We start from the raw sequence: 15331 nt of genomic DNA, 5'->3' as shown, positions 1-15331 counted from the left end.
ATGGCGTTAGGGGTGGTTGACATTCGAAACCTGAAGAGGGGGACTATCCGGGCAAATCAATGAATAACGGGGCTTCTAAACTCTAATTTTTGTAGAAATCCATAAGAAAGGGTAAGATATGTCTCCGGTGTTCTCCCGTTTTTTTTGTACCCCGGTCCAAAGGGTGGTCCAAAACCTGTCTCACCTGGGTATATAATCAAATGCAACGAAGTTCGTAAGATTTACAAAAAAAAAACAAAAAAAAAAAGATACGTAAGCAAGGCAGATACCACAATACGTGACATTGTTCTTTACCACTAAATACTTAAAATAACGTATACATTGGGGAAAATATGCCGCGTAATTAGTCTCGTAGCTAGGTATTATTTCCCTTACGGGAAAACATTTAAGTTGCTTTAAGGTTGGAGCTACGAAGAACTGAAGGTTCAAAGAACGTACTGTACGTACTATAACTAGTAGCATCGGCCTTTAGTTGGTCTGGTTTTTGATTCTTTATGATTTGGAGTGAAACACCCGTAAGGGAAACATATTCTCGCGCCATGAAGGTAAGATAGAACCAGGTATATTCCTAGAAAAGCAATGAAACAAAAAAAAAAATATTGTTTCCGAGAAAATACCTTCCCTGCCCAACAGGGGCACAGGAACTTACACATGTAAGTAAATCAAGAGGAGGACTGTTTATGAGAAATGAGGCAGCATCAATTTCGGAAATTAGTCCTACGAATTTCCTTTGGACAAAAAGAAGTATTTGAAAATCCTCAAGTCTAAACTTTAAGTTTTAAAGTCAGGTTGACTTTAATCACCAACGTTAATTATAAATTGTAATTAACGTTGGTGATCCACAAGCCTGCTTTCCTGGTAAGACTTGAAGAGAATGGCAACCGGTAATAGGTACCGCCTGTACAAATCATCGTAAAAATTAGGAATTTACTACGTGGCTGAAGGTTCATAATTTATAGAGTACTAAGGAAATTCAGGGATAGCCATTAGTAATATAGTATCACTAATGCTCTCACTTTCGTTGAAGATTCCGCTGTTGCTTTGATTAAGATAGATTGCGCGCGCAACTGTCTTTTATCGACCTACTAAAAAGTATTGTAACTTTTCGTAAGGTACATAAATACTTTCTGCATCGTTAACTTCCAGTCTACGGTACTTTACTGCCTATGCATGAACTCACTTCAGGCCCCTACCTACGTACATTGGACAGGGAACTTTCTTCTTGAACTTGTCCGGGGATACGCCCCGGAAAAAATTCAAAAGTAAAGGTACAAATTTCGTACGAACACGGAGTGATCGACTCTTCTAAACACACCTGTTAGACCATGTACGTACGTAGTTAATACGAACTTCATACTACGAACAAACGGAAACAAGATTTCTATACTAGATTCTAGTACAGAAATCATAATAAGAAGTTAAAATGAAGAAACCACGGAAGATATTCCTGGCAGACTTCCTAGGACCTTTCTAGTATAAAGATAATCCTTGCCTTCTGGCTGCTCATAGTGATCAGTTGATGATCCTTAATATAATTAGTAGTCTATTGATTCGCATGTTTTTGCCATATTAACACATATCTTTACTGTGTGAAGTGTACATTATTGCGTGATCTAGCTCAAATTGTTGGTTTAGTAGAATTACTCTGTACGGAAGGAGGAGTGCATAATGTTATGACATATGTAACCGCATGGACTACTTCCGTTCATTTCGTTTGAAAGGTCATATTGTTAACTAAGGTTACAAATATTTTTGAAATTTTGATAACTTTATGAACACCATATTTAGAATCTTAGAACTTAGAAATCTCTCACTATTTAGTCATAGGAAGTATCCGAAGGTATGTGGATACTAGATGAGTTTATCTGAACATATATATGTATATTTATAGTTATTACTATTATTATGTATATGCTATCATAGATTCAATTCTTTCAAAATATCGGAGGCTAATTCCTTATATAGCCAGGTATTTCCAGAGACTTTCTTGAAATGAACACCAGCTAAACCAACTATCCTAACCTTTACGATGTGGATTTCAAACTTTAACGGTACCCTTGCTTTAGTCTTATCCGGTGTATTCGTATTTAGTGCATTGTCAGAATCCACTTTATTCATTTCTTGTATCTTGGTTGTAGATAGCATATCGTCTTCTTGCTGTTGCTGAGTATATTCAAGAGAGGTTGTTGATAACTCATCCGAATTATTGCGTAAATTTATTGATCCATTTCTATTGTGCCTGCCAGAAAATGCTGATGTCCCACCAATTGATGTAGTTCTTTCGTGGTTATTTGACGCCAAAGGAGTAACGGCATAGTTCGGCTGCCCATACCTAGAAATGCTACCTTGACGGCTGATTGACGTATGTCTGGATATCGATGTTCCTCTTGGTGATAATTGACTGTCTGGATTTAATGTCACTCTCTGTGGCTGTTGTTCGAGTTGCTCGTCGATACTTGTGGTCTTAGATGATACCCTACTTGGCGACGCTTGAGTTTCTTTAGGTGAAGACGCTTCAACGGAATTTCCAGATCGTTGAATACAAACGAAGCCTCCCTTAACTTCCTTAAAGTCAATATGCATCTTGTTTAAGACCGAGATAATTTTATACCTTACGATTGGCAGTGGTTTAGATGATGTTGTCTGTACTGAAAAGAACCCCTTGAGGAATAAAGAACGTGGAAAGTCAATCGATGGCATAGACCCCACAGGTGCCTGCGAAGCCGCCGCTAGTATTTCCTCATCTGTCATTTCATCTTTACTTGTTTCAGTTGTACACTCTGGAATGGTCTTCACAGTTTCAACATTTGAAGTTATATTTTTCTTGGAATCTTCTCTTTGTTCAGTAGTCTTACCATCGCGTGAGTCCGATCTATTATCATCGCTGTACTCTAAGAACCCGTTATCTTCTACATCTCGAGGGTAGACTGACTGAGGTACTGGTGGTCTGGTGAACTTCAAGGATTCACGACGTGCATGTCCCACTGACTTAGCTCTGGCGCTTGGATGGAATTTTCTGCCCTTCGTCACATGTAACGGGGGTAATGGAACATTTTCGTCTGCGTCTACATTTTGTCGTCCAGCATCTTGACGATCGGCAAGTTGGTTCGCTTTATCTGTGTTCTGGTCATTCAAGGTACCATCGGTACCCTTACTTAGTTGCCTTTCTCGTTGTTCCTGTACTAAAGTTTCAGCATTCGATGGTAAAGCTGGCATAGTTGCTTTTTTCTTTTGGGACATTGACCGAACCGGGGCTGTCGATGTTGCTGTCTTCTCAGTATCCTGTTTATTATAGTTATAATACAGTGGCATTTTAGGAGGACTTGGCATATACTCCGAGACTGTACGTGAGTGAGTTTTTAAACTGCGCTGTTGGTTCATATTTTGGATCTGAATTTGCGGAACCTCGATATGTGGAGGTATCTTTTGTTGATAATCAAAGGATTTTATACTATTTTGGTTAGTTTGAGCGTACTCACCCTCTGAAGGATGTAGATATTGTTGCTGCTGTTGAGGAACTTGGTCACGGCGGCGTTGGGACAACTTTCTAAATAAACCACCGAATGATTTGTTTTTGTCTTCTTGATCTGAGGGACATGATGTAACATTAGACCTTTGTTGATAATCCTTTTGCACGGAGGGAGACTGAGGGGTCGCAATAGTTGCTACAAAATTATTGTGATAATCGGAGCTCTTCCTTGAAGTTGGTGATGTATGTGCCTGTTCAGGCACCGAAAGCTTGGGGGGTACAATAACTCGCAATGGTTTTTCGCTAGGAGAATAGTTTCTTGGTATATAAGATTTTGGCTTCTGTACTTTCGATGGATCGATGTCATTATCAATAGACGGTATATTATTTCTCAAAGTTTGGGGCATTGGATCAATTGTTTCCTGTCTAGCCCAGTTAGATTTAATATCTGCGGCTTGTTCTAAGTTATTTGCCTGAGATTGCTTTTGTAGTATTTGCAATTGATGCGCCGCAATAGCTGCTTGTTTTCTTTGCAGTTTAGCTGCTTTCCGGGTCAGCATTTCATGAACCAAATGATATATAGATAGAAGTGGATGATAAGCTTGAGTTGGGTCATCGAATGGGTTCTTAAATCCAACATTTTGATTACCAATTACGGATGATCCGTTAATATTTGAAGAATTGGACGGCGATTTTACTACTAATTGCCAAAAACCTCGTGATCGTTCCAAATACGGTTCTTCCGTAATGATTTTTATTAGAGAGTTTTGACATTCTTCAACGTCATCAATAAATTCTAGACGAAACATTTCGCGAAGCACATTATTGTCAATTGCCTCTGGTGTTAGTGGGATACGCCTTGGAAGGTATGAAAGCGGTGGAAAATCATAACCTCTCGTCATCCACGGATGTTCAACTACTTGTCTTAAAGAGGCCCTTTTCGCTGGGTCCACTACGATCATTTTAGATAAGAGCGATATGACTTCAATTGATAAATGATTTGGATATTCGACTTTACCTTGCCTTATTTTTTCATGTAAAACGCTTGAATTTTCATCATCAAATGGGACTTTACCACAGACTAAAACATAGAGTACAATCCCAAACGACCAGACATCGACTTCTGGCCCTGTATAGGGATGTGCCTTCAATAATTCTGGTGCTGCAAAATATAAGGATCCACAAAATGTATGTAATTGTTTTCTGTTATCGAAGACATTCGATAATCCAAAATCAATAATTTTAATTTCCCCACTATTCGAAATCATTATATTCTCGATCTTCAAATCCCTATGAACGATATTATTCAAATGTAAGTACTGTAACGCACTAGCAATTCCACGAGCGAATTTTCTGGCATGATGTTCTCTTAATGAACCATGCTGAATAATATAATCTAGTAGCTGACCCCCAGAAACGTATTCGAATAACATATAAAAATGGTTCGACATGGTACACATTTCAAACAATCTGCAAATATGAGGATGATACAATATCTGACCCAAAGAAGCCTCTCTGACTGTTCTTTTGTCCCTCGAAATTTCTTTCTCTAACCGTTTTTGCCTTTCTGCAATTTCTTGTTCATTCTTTGGTGGAGGCATTGATTGTTCTTTATGTAAAAAAGCCTTTGTTGCTCTATTGACAATTTTTATGGCACATATTTCTTGCGTTTGATGATGTTTTGCTAACTTAACTTTACCCATCGAGCCTGCACCAACGGTCTCTAAAAAATCCCAATCACCTAGAGATCTTCTATGAAATTGTTTCGTTTCATTGGAAATAATAGGGGCGGTATTACGGTTGGAATTTCTTGCAGTAGTGATATCATGAATGTTACCGCTCAAAGCAGTGGTAGCATTAATATTTTCATCATTGTTTTTGTTATTGTTATAATTAGTATTGCTAGTATTGACTATATTTGTGCCCTTTTGGCTCCTACTATTACTCGAAGGCACGCTGAACGGCGGCATCAATGGATTTTGACCTTGATGAGGTTGATAAAGATTTGGATCGTGGGTTTTCTGTTCCATTGGGGAAGGCTGGTATTGGTGATTCGTCGTATTGTTGTGCTGTCTCCCCATCATTCTTAATGTAGCTGGGGCTACTGTACCAGGTTGAGGGTTGGCATTATTCTTGAAGATAGGAGGTCCCAAATCTGCCGGCCCGGTCATTTTGAACTGACCGTTTATATGATAATCTGGATTCTCTAAATTTGGATTTTCCATTTCAAATTTACAATGATAATTATTTCAACTTATGATTTCAGTATTCGATCGAGGAATTTGTAGCCTGTTTCGGAATCTGGATTTCAAATTGTTTGATATACGAGAATTCTGTTGTTATGAGCAGTCAAGATACGTATGTTGTCAATTCGAATAAATTAGCCCAAAGATAACAATTTAGATATTAGAATGAAGGGATTGCTCGTCAATGATAATCAATAATCTTGTCTCAAAAGTGGTGATGGACTAAAAGCTGAACAAAGAATGCCTCTCGTTAACATCATAAAGCTCTGTTTATGTTATAATTATACTCTGTTTAAATTTTCTACACACACATTCTCAATCCGTGAAGACATAGCTTCTCCATCGCTATGGACGGTAGGAATTTTTCAGAGAAGAGATATTGGAAATTAACTTAATAAACAGCAAGCAAACAAAGAAACAAAGAAACAAAAGAAACAAAGAAACAAAAAAACCAAAAACCAAAAAAAGAAGAAACCAAATTTCCTGCTTCATATTGCACTCATTTATCTCTGGATATAAAGCCAATACCTGTATATATATAAATTCAGTGCAGTTGTAATTTCAAACGTTACGAAAAAGAGCCATATTGGCGGGATATCATCTTAGAAAGTTTTTGACATAGGCATCCAAATCGTCGTAAGATTCTTACTGCGATGAAGAGAACGAGAACATTGAGAAGGAATACCGGTGAATCCACACCTACTTCATCGGTTACTACTTTCGATAAAGAAACAAGCATCAAAGATGATGAGGAAGCTCCTTGGAAAGAGTATGTGGACGAACATACGTCAGCACTATGGTCGAAGATCCCAAGGACGGCATTGCAATCTGCGCAGGATTTTATCGTTCTAAATTTTCCAGAATTATTTCAATCATGGCATTACCATTACGTGGTTGCGTGGTTATATAATGTTTGCGAATCATATACAACCCTTTCGCACCAACTTGAGGGAAGTTCTGGGCCTAAATTCTTATGGAAAAATATTAAATTTGATGAATTTATATTTTTACATGATTTGAAGAAATGTGCCTCAATGACAAAGGATGATGATAAATCAGCAGATTTCCAGGATTATGCTAGCAATAGAACACAAGCTGTTAACAAATCAACTGGAAATGAGGACCAAGAATCTGACAACCTATATCTTAAGATAAAACATCAGCTGCTAAGACAATTAGCTAATAATAAAAATACGGAATTAAGAAATTTTAATGGAATCGTCGAATTGAATTTAAAAAACTCAGTTTATAAGGATCAAATGTCAACGCTGCTATCAATGGACTTTGATTTATTGCCGTTACATGACAAATTCACTATTTTCTTTTACATGATTAAGATAATCGAAATGAAGAATATGGTATTTAAGAACTATATGGCTAATAATATGCATCTATTTGAATTTCCAAGGTATATTGTAGATGATACAACATCAATTCTAGCCTTACCGAATAATGGGGTCTTAATTCAGGAAAAAGTAACCAAAAAGAAACTAGTGCCAAAGTTAGATATCCCCTTAAAATTAAAGAACTGTACTATTAGAAATGGGGCTTCGGAATCAGTTGATTTGATACATGTTGATTATTCCCAAGAGATAAATGCGTACTTAAGTTCCATTGACATTGAATTCAAGATCCTTACATACAACTGGGATACTTTTCTACAGTATTGGGGCATGCACGAGAAAAAAAAAAGGGGAAATAAAGATATTGCACATTTTGTAGAAGATTTGATCCCAGTCTATGTTGACCATCAAGTATATTCTTCAAAATTGATACAACAACGTGAAAAAGAGAAATCAATGGCAGAGTTAGTGACCAGAAGGAAGAGGTCATCAAGATTAGTTGCAAGAGAGGAAGAAAGTAAAAAGAAAGAGATAGAACATGATTGGTATGAAAAACTAGATGAAAGGGATCATTTTAACAAGCACAGGACAAGAATGGTTAATACACAAAAGAAGAAGTTACAAACTATAATTTGGAATCAGCTTTGGCAATTATTTGAGGAAGACCTTAAGCTAGAGAAAATAAAGAGACGAAATACCCCCGATATACAAATGCATCCAATAAGCTCGATAGCATATAGAACTCAAAGCGAATATGAAGGTTTGAATCCCGTTGACATAGAAGTTCTAGAGGTTGGGTCCCGATTCAACTCTAGATTGATAGACATTAAACCTAGATCATCTGTTACGTTTACTTTCGAGAAGGATCCAAACTACATCCACGAATTGCCGGATGAATATTGTATACATGAAAGAGATCTTGAACAAATTAACAGTTACGGTCTTGAAACAGATATCAGTGCCCCAGATAATAAAGATTGGATATTCCAATGTAGTTGTGAAGAAGATCCAGTAAATCCCACTGTTGTTTCTGTCGTGGAAGATTTGGTTGATCCTAATCTAATCAACAAGCCCTTGATATGTTGTGATGTCTGTTTCAAATGGCAACATTGGGATTGTCAATCTAAAACGACCATCAATTTCATTTCATTAGCAGCCCAAAATAATAATATCGTTACTACTGGGAAAAAGAAGGATAAGAAACAACAACAAACGGATATGCCTCTAAATGTGCTATCACAACGCGATTTTGGAATTGCACTCTTGGGCGAACCTGAAATATATACAGGTAGGAACCGAAGGTCCACAAGGCAGCAACATGGCGATAATGTAGTGACAAAAGAAGAGCAGCATACCACTATGAGGCCTACTGACAAGAGAAAACCGTTCGGTTCATGTTCAATATTTGTTTGTGGTTGGTGTTTGGCAAAACTTGAGACTGAAATGAGAGATTCTTTTGTACCAGAATTAAAGGCTCTTAGAATAAGCAAAAAAAACAAGCATGATGATCGTGAGAGAAGAAAACGTGCCAAAGAAGAAAAGAGAAGACAAGAAGAACTCACGACTATGCATGCAAACCCACTCGATCAGAAACATCCTGATATTGATGCAGCTGCAAGCCACGTTGATCAGCCAGTCAACCTTTTGGCTAATCATTCATTGACGAGTAACGATGGAAGCAATACTGAACAGCCTACAAACTTTGATAATATCAAAAATAATAATACCGCTGTAACATCTGTACCAAATGCCGTCAAAAACCAAGGCCCTATCCGTAGTTTATTAAAGGACGGTGTATTAGCAAGTGGTACTCAACGTGTAATAGCCCAACTGAATGAGGGCTATAATTTCGCAGCTCAAGATGAAGGTACAAGTATTCCTCCTGTCAGCGCATCTCTTCATACTTTGCCAGTGGTAAACGGGGAAAATAACGGCAAAGCGCCATCAATACCTAGTTCTTCAATCTCATCAGGTGCACCTGCCCCAGTGCCAGGTGCTCCTGCTGCGTCATCTGTGAGTCAAAGAGACGAATCAAGCCTGTCTTCTCCGACTTTCTAGGTAGGTTACCAAAATACCTTCTATCACATTTTGTTCTTACATTATTTTTATAGAATATATAGAAAATACAGAACTTAACTAAAAACTTCCATTGATTTAATGATTATAGTATGAACCTGAACCAATTTTTTTGTCGTTATCAAATGTCTTTGTATGCAGTGGTACAACAAAAGATAGTTTCGTACCTACGTATTTCTCATCCTTTGGAAAATTTCAAGTTTTGGCCCTTTCGGGTAATTGGTAGGCGCTATCATGAAATACGGGGCAGGAAAATGATGATTGTCACTCCACGAAGATCCACGTGAACAAAGAACGATCACCAATAGTGCATATTATCTTTGATCCAATACTAATTGAGCCATGAGTTTCAGGAAGAAGTTGTATTCAGATGAAGAATATATAATCTACGGTAACATCTTCAATCAACCGTCTAAGGATAACAAAGAGGTGACTAACTTTTTCCAAACAGTAAACAGGCTGTTCCAGAAATTTCTATAAAAACATTTTATTGAGCGACTTTCCCACAACATAAACGAACAAGTATGGGTTTATTATTTGCACCAAGTAACCGATTCGATACAATAAATAATGACGAAACTAACGAAGCTTGGATATCCTCACTATTTACTCCATCAAGTTGCGGAAGTTACACAGTTTTGAAGAGGCCATGTTCCACTAAAAAGTACCAAGAAAATATCTCTATTACTTCCCATACAGAAAAAAGCAGGGCCCCAAAAAAGCAACCATCTTTAGTATATAGTGGAAGGCGACGGAGAACCGGAAAGAGTGCTTTCCAGAATATAACCAAGCCAATAAATGATTCAAGGACTTTTGAGAGGGATCAAACTATCTCGTTGAATATAACACCGTCAATGAATTCGGTTCTTTCACAGATTAAAAGGCACACCAGTTTATATTATTTGAATGATAAAAGTAATGCTGAAGATGAGTACAGAAAGGGCACGCAAGACGCTAGGAAGAGGGAGGATGCTGATGATGGTGTAGATAACGTTCCGCTTCCTTGTAACAGCTTGAAGCGATATAAAGATAATATATCAACATTATATTTACCGTCTGATGAAATAGATACCCATAGTGATGTTTCCTCCATTACGTCATCTGTTTTACTGAGAGAAATCTTGCAAACTGATAGTAATAATTGGGAAGTTCTTAGATCTGAAAGCATTAATCAAGATGATGACTATAATAGTAGTAGTAACGACCATAAAGGTACGAGCGACCAAACCCAAAATTTAAGTTTGGGATATGACGGTAATAGCCATCCATTATGTGAACCGGAAATTCTCAAGGAAAAAGAAAACCTACACAGCACACCAAGAGTCAAATTATTGAATATGCCCGATCTAGATTTTCACGATGAATGGAAAATAGAAGATATTATTCAGACATATAAACCTGTTTATGAAATGGGGAAAGAGCCTACTGGGAAGGAAACAGATAAATATATATCGACTGCAATTAGGATAATAAAAAAGGATCTGAGGTTAAATGATAGACCTGCTCTCAATAAAAAGGAGAAAAATATTGACTTGAAAATGCCATATGCAAGACAAAATAACTCACTGTCTTCGAAGTTTTTACGGTCAACTTTAAAGGATAATGTTATACGTGATGAGACTCAAGTGGAATTAGAATCATGGCCGACCTCGATACCATTATTGAAGAAAGAAGAGGAAGAACTAAGAGAAGAAGTTTCATTACTAGCTGATAAGACTCATTTTTTACCTAATAAGCGTTCTAGACAGCAAAAAATGAATCCTAATTTTTTGAAGCTTTATTCTATTGAAACATCCTGCCGATTAAAGAATATATTACCGGAAATAAATATTGATGATCAAGTATTAAAGCAATTATCATATCATGATATAAAGACCTTGCCAATAAAAAATCAACCCAAAAAGACAGTTAATAACCACAAAGAAATGGGGAATGAGAGTAAATATGAAGATGTCTCTTGTCATGATATAAAAATGGCAATCATTACTAAGAAGAAATTATGGGCAGATATGCTTCATGAAACTAGAGAAGATTTATTTGGTGTTTCCTCACCATGGAATTTGAAATTTGTCGCTGCTTGTAATGAACAAGAAGATACGAAAAATACAAGTACTTTAGTTAGAGTACATTCTGAGCTAAAACCTTGGGTAAACGGCAACACAACATCGACGTTATTGAAGCCTTGTGGTAAATTGAAAATTGATAGAAGATTTCCATCAAGGGAAATTCAATATGTAGTCAAGGGATGGTGTGACAGCCGATTTGTTATTTGAGTTTTTTATGTTGATCAATCTAATATATAATTTATATTCATTCACTAATTCATTTATTTATGCTAGTTCGAATCAGGCAGGTTACGGGATCGGCAAGGGGGTAGGGTAGATGCGATTTTTTCGTTCAAAATTTAGGCTAGGAGTAGGAGTAGAAATTTTCAATTTTTGCTAGAAGTAGGGGTAATAACTTCCAATTTTAGGCTTCAAGTAGGGGGTAGAAAGAAAATTGGTTCTGGGTTAAGTGCCAGAAAACGCCTCCCAAAAATACCCAGAAACTCCCGCACAAAAAATTAGGTAGCGCTTGGGGTAGAGTAGAAATTTTTTGAAATAGGGTAGAAACCGGGCTAGGATGTGCCAAAAGAGGGTAGGCTAGAAAATTATTTCTAACAATAACATACCTGATTCGAATCCTCATTTCTATCCTGAGGTGAACCCAAATTCTTGACTTCCCGGTTATCATTCATGATTTTGGAGATCAAGGAGGATGGGAAGGTATAGGGAAACTTCAAGGTTCATATTCATAATGTTGAAGGGAAAGGAGACCACATCCATATCATCAAAACTATATCTATATACTCCTAAGTGCAACCAGGAGGCTGTTAGACATACGTTAAATAAGCATGTAATGGGATAGCGGGGCGTTCAGCATTAGTATTAGCCGCCCAAATAAACGGATATAATGTGCGTACGTATAGCTATGGCTGTATTCGTGTGACAGTCATATATATAACGGTTCCCCTAAAATAGGTACCCCGACGGTAGCAACCGTAATATATTAATTATAAGAGCCTGGAACTATTAGAATGATGAGGAAGAAATGAAATATATTGTCTAAAAGAATCCGCAATATCACCGTATGTAAAGCTGTCAAACTGTAGACTGGATTATATCAGAAACCTCAAAGAAAAATGTTCCGCTCAAGAATTTTAAGGGCAGCTATTGTGACAAGTAAGAAACAACCACAGACGGAGATCGTTAAAACTTTATCCTCAAAACATATTGGAGAAAATTGGTGGTCAACTGAGGTCAAAAGACAAGGGAAATTGTTACCTCAATTTGGAATTGCTTGGTTCCTTTTGTTAGGATGGCCGTTACCGTTTGTCTATTACCATGAATGGAAGCATTTATCAGAATAAAAGATGGTATCAAAACAAGGTAAAAGAATAATATTTACCTTATGTGTATAAAGTATTATAGCTCTAGTATTTAAACCTAGGTATCGCTAACATTCATAAAGAGATGATGATTTTATATTTTGTTATTTGATTATTAGTCTTTTAGGAGCATATATAAGGCTAGTGTATAAATTTTTAACATTCCCTTCCAAAAAGACTGACGGTGATGCAATCCAAACACCAATGGCAATAACCAGATAAAAAAACTGCATACATTATATAAATTCCAATTAATATATATAGTCATTCGTCCCACATTGAAGTCAAAAATAAAAGTAAAAAGAAAGCCGGGGGGGGAGAAAGATGTAAAGACATCTTTCAGAACCTCTTCGAAAGAAACATTGCCTCAATTTTATTTCCTTGTTTATCCTTCTTTAAATAACATAGAAAAAAATAAACAGGGCACTGATTGTAAGAATAATTGCGAACATTAATAGCGTGGTGTTTTTCATCCTCTGCCACCACATTCGTTCTTTTATCCTTGCTGCCTTCTTTTTGAAGTTATGGCTATTGTCATTTAATTGAGAAGTTTTATCGACTAACAAAGAGATTCGTTCTTGTCTTTCTAAAAATTTATCGATATTATTATTCATTATCTTAATGATATCTTGTATATCATCTTCTGTGGTATCGCCCTCTTGACCACTATCGTTTTTATATGACATTAGTTCTTCATGGAACTCATCCAAGATTTTACCCACATGGGCACCTAGCTCATTATTGGAATAATTATTTTTCTTCTCGCCTTTCAATTCACTAAGTAACCTTATCGGTAGGATTTTAGGGATATCAACTTGTGTGAAACAAATCAAAACTTTGTCATCTTCGTCAGTAGTATAATAACAATCAAATCCATCGATTAGATCCAGAGATACTTTTGTAACTTTGTTGCCAATGACAGGTATCACTTTAGGTAATACCATATCATGAATTAATTTATGGAAAATATCAGGCGTTGGTATTGAATTATTTAAAATGGAACCATACGTATTCCTGCCAAAGTTACCATCATTACTATCGTAACAACTTGATATCGTATTCCCATCTTTTGTGACTTCCACATATGATACTATATAAAAAATAAGAATAAAAAAGTAAAATTAATTGAGAGTTAGTGACCGTTTGTGCATATATATATGTATATATATTTAGTCCTTGTCAACTAGTCCGTACGACAAAGATTGTCAAATGTTCGGTGACTTGGATTTAAATATAAAACCTTAAAATCCTTAGAACATACCATTGAATCTTTTCATTTTCGTCCTGATGTTATTTAAATCCTAAGGGTTGTTCCACTTTGAAGATTTTCATCAACAACCCAGGTATGATTGCTATATATATCGATCACCTATATTACGTGGCGGACATGACAATTCTTGTCCAACGCTGTATCTAGGAAATCCCTATTTGAAGTTTAATAACTATCGCACTATATTATATTTTATTATATATGTCCGGGTAATGTTTTCTGAAGAAATATCAAGATTGTTCACTGAGGACGTCATTAATAGACTATTGCAGTACATAGATATGGTACAAGAAAGTTCTTCATTCTGGTCAATTAAATATCCCAGTCTCCTTCACTGATCTCAACGGTTTAATCTGAGAGTTGTCTACGTTCCCTAGCACAATCACAAGTACAAATTAAAAAAAACAACTAAAATGTCAGAACATACTCCCACCTCCACTACTATAAACGAACGTGAAAAGGCTCAATTGAAAGGATACTTGGGAGGATTGTTTTCAGATGAACCAATCAATGATCAGTTGACTTTGAAAAGAGTAACAGATCATTTTTTTATTGATTTAATAGTGGATCATGATTTTAGGCTTCCTGTCTCTGCAAATTTAGATTTGAATGAAGGAAAACCCGATGAAGTTATCGTAGAGAGAAGACAAACTTTTATTAACCATTTGATTGAACAATTTGAAGAACAACCAGAAGCAAAAGGTATCTTGCATGGATTGATTACGAAATATGGGGAGAAATTTTTCACTTTTTATGTCGTTGCCTTGTTTGGTATATTTCGCGAATTTTTCACCACATTGGATCATAAACAATTGGAAAAGAAACCGAAGAGATTAGATTTGGAAAAGTCTCTTTCTTCGTTCCAAGATACCTACCAAGCAAATTCCAAATAAATCCCGTAGACTATGACACCCACTCATCGATACAATGTACTCTGGAACTGTCACATTCTGGATGCAAACAGATAGAATACTGCCACACAAGCAAAAAAAAAGTGACTACCATACAGTGGTATATCCTGAAATTTGGAAAACCTTCAAATCTATATAGTTGCAAAAAAAAGGAAAAGATAGAAAGGTATTATAATATAAATTCCATATATAAATATGTCCTTGAAATAACATTCTCTCTCTAAATTCATTTTTCTCTTCTTTTCTTTTTTTTGTTTCTTTTCTTTCCATTCGCCTCCTACTTATTAAATTAGCATAACTACCGATATCCAGTAAGGATATCTTTAAAAAAAAACTTGCAGAAAATATATTGCTTATAAAAGATGAAGCTGTGCACAAAATTAGGGGTTCTAATAATGATGATAGAAACCATGGTACATGGAGCAATCATTGCCGGAATTAAAATAGACAATGAAAGTAATGAAGTTAGGGACATCATGTCATCTGTAACAGCTAAACATAACGAAACCTTGAACAGTTTGAAAGAGGATAATTTATGGGCCGCATATGACGATGTTGACAGAGATGAACAAGCTATACTTCATTCTGA

General features: G+C 36.3%; 5 protein-coding genes across 5 annotated transcripts; 3 read left to right on the top strand and 2 right to left on the bottom strand.

The window, feature by feature from the left end:
• Positions 1–1917: 1917 nt before the first annotated feature.
• Positions 1918–5694, bottom strand: KIN2 (serine/threonine protein kinase KIN2; the record flags this gene model as incomplete). Its single annotated transcript, XM_003668437.1, has 1 exon — positions 1918–5694. The coding sequence occupies one exon, from the start codon at positions 5692–5694 to the stop codon at positions 1918–1920; it is 3777 nt and encodes a 1258-aa protein (XP_003668485.1).
• A 674-nt stretch (positions 5695–6368) lies between these two features.
• Positions 6369–9116, top strand: IOC2 (Ioc2p; the record flags this gene model as incomplete). Its single annotated transcript, XM_003668436.1, has 1 exon — positions 6369–9116. The coding sequence occupies one exon, from the start codon at positions 6369–6371 to the stop codon at positions 9114–9116; it is 2748 nt and encodes a 915-aa protein (XP_003668484.1).
• Positions 9117–9658: 542 nt separating this feature from the next.
• On the top strand, positions 9659–11407 carry GIS3 (Gis3p; the record flags this gene model as incomplete). The annotated part of the gene is made up of 1 exon (XM_003668435.1): positions 9659–11407. One exon carries the CDS (start codon positions 9659–9661, stop codon positions 11405–11407), a length of 1749 nt encoding a protein of 582 aa, XP_003668483.1.
• Positions 11408–12956: 1549 nt separating this feature from the next.
• On the bottom strand, positions 12957–13838 carry NYV1 (Nyv1p; the record flags this gene model as incomplete). Its single annotated transcript, XM_003668434.1, has 2 exons — positions 12957–13651; positions 13823–13838. The coding sequence occupies 2 exons, from the start codon at positions 13836–13838 to the stop codon at positions 12957–12959; spliced, it is 711 nt and encodes a 236-aa protein (XP_003668482.1).
• Positions 13839–14244: 406 nt separating this feature from the next.
• On the top strand, positions 14245–14724 carry NDAI0B02030 (uncharacterized protein; the record flags this gene model as incomplete). The annotated part of the gene is made up of 1 exon (XM_003668433.1): positions 14245–14724. The coding sequence occupies one exon, from the start codon at positions 14245–14247 to the stop codon at positions 14722–14724; it is 480 nt and encodes a 159-aa protein (XP_003668481.1).
• Between the last annotated feature and the right edge of the window lie 607 nt (positions 14725–15331).

Source organism: Naumovozyma dairenensis, chromosome 2 (genome assembly GCF_000227115.2).
Source record: "Naumovozyma dairenensis CBS 421 chromosome 2, complete genome".
Lineage (NCBI taxonomy): Eukaryota > Fungi > Ascomycota > Saccharomycetes > Saccharomycetales > Saccharomycetaceae > Naumovozyma > Naumovozyma dairenensis.
The sequence above is the reverse complement of the archived record's forward strand: the minus strand, read 5'-3'. Positions and strand labels throughout refer to the sequence as shown.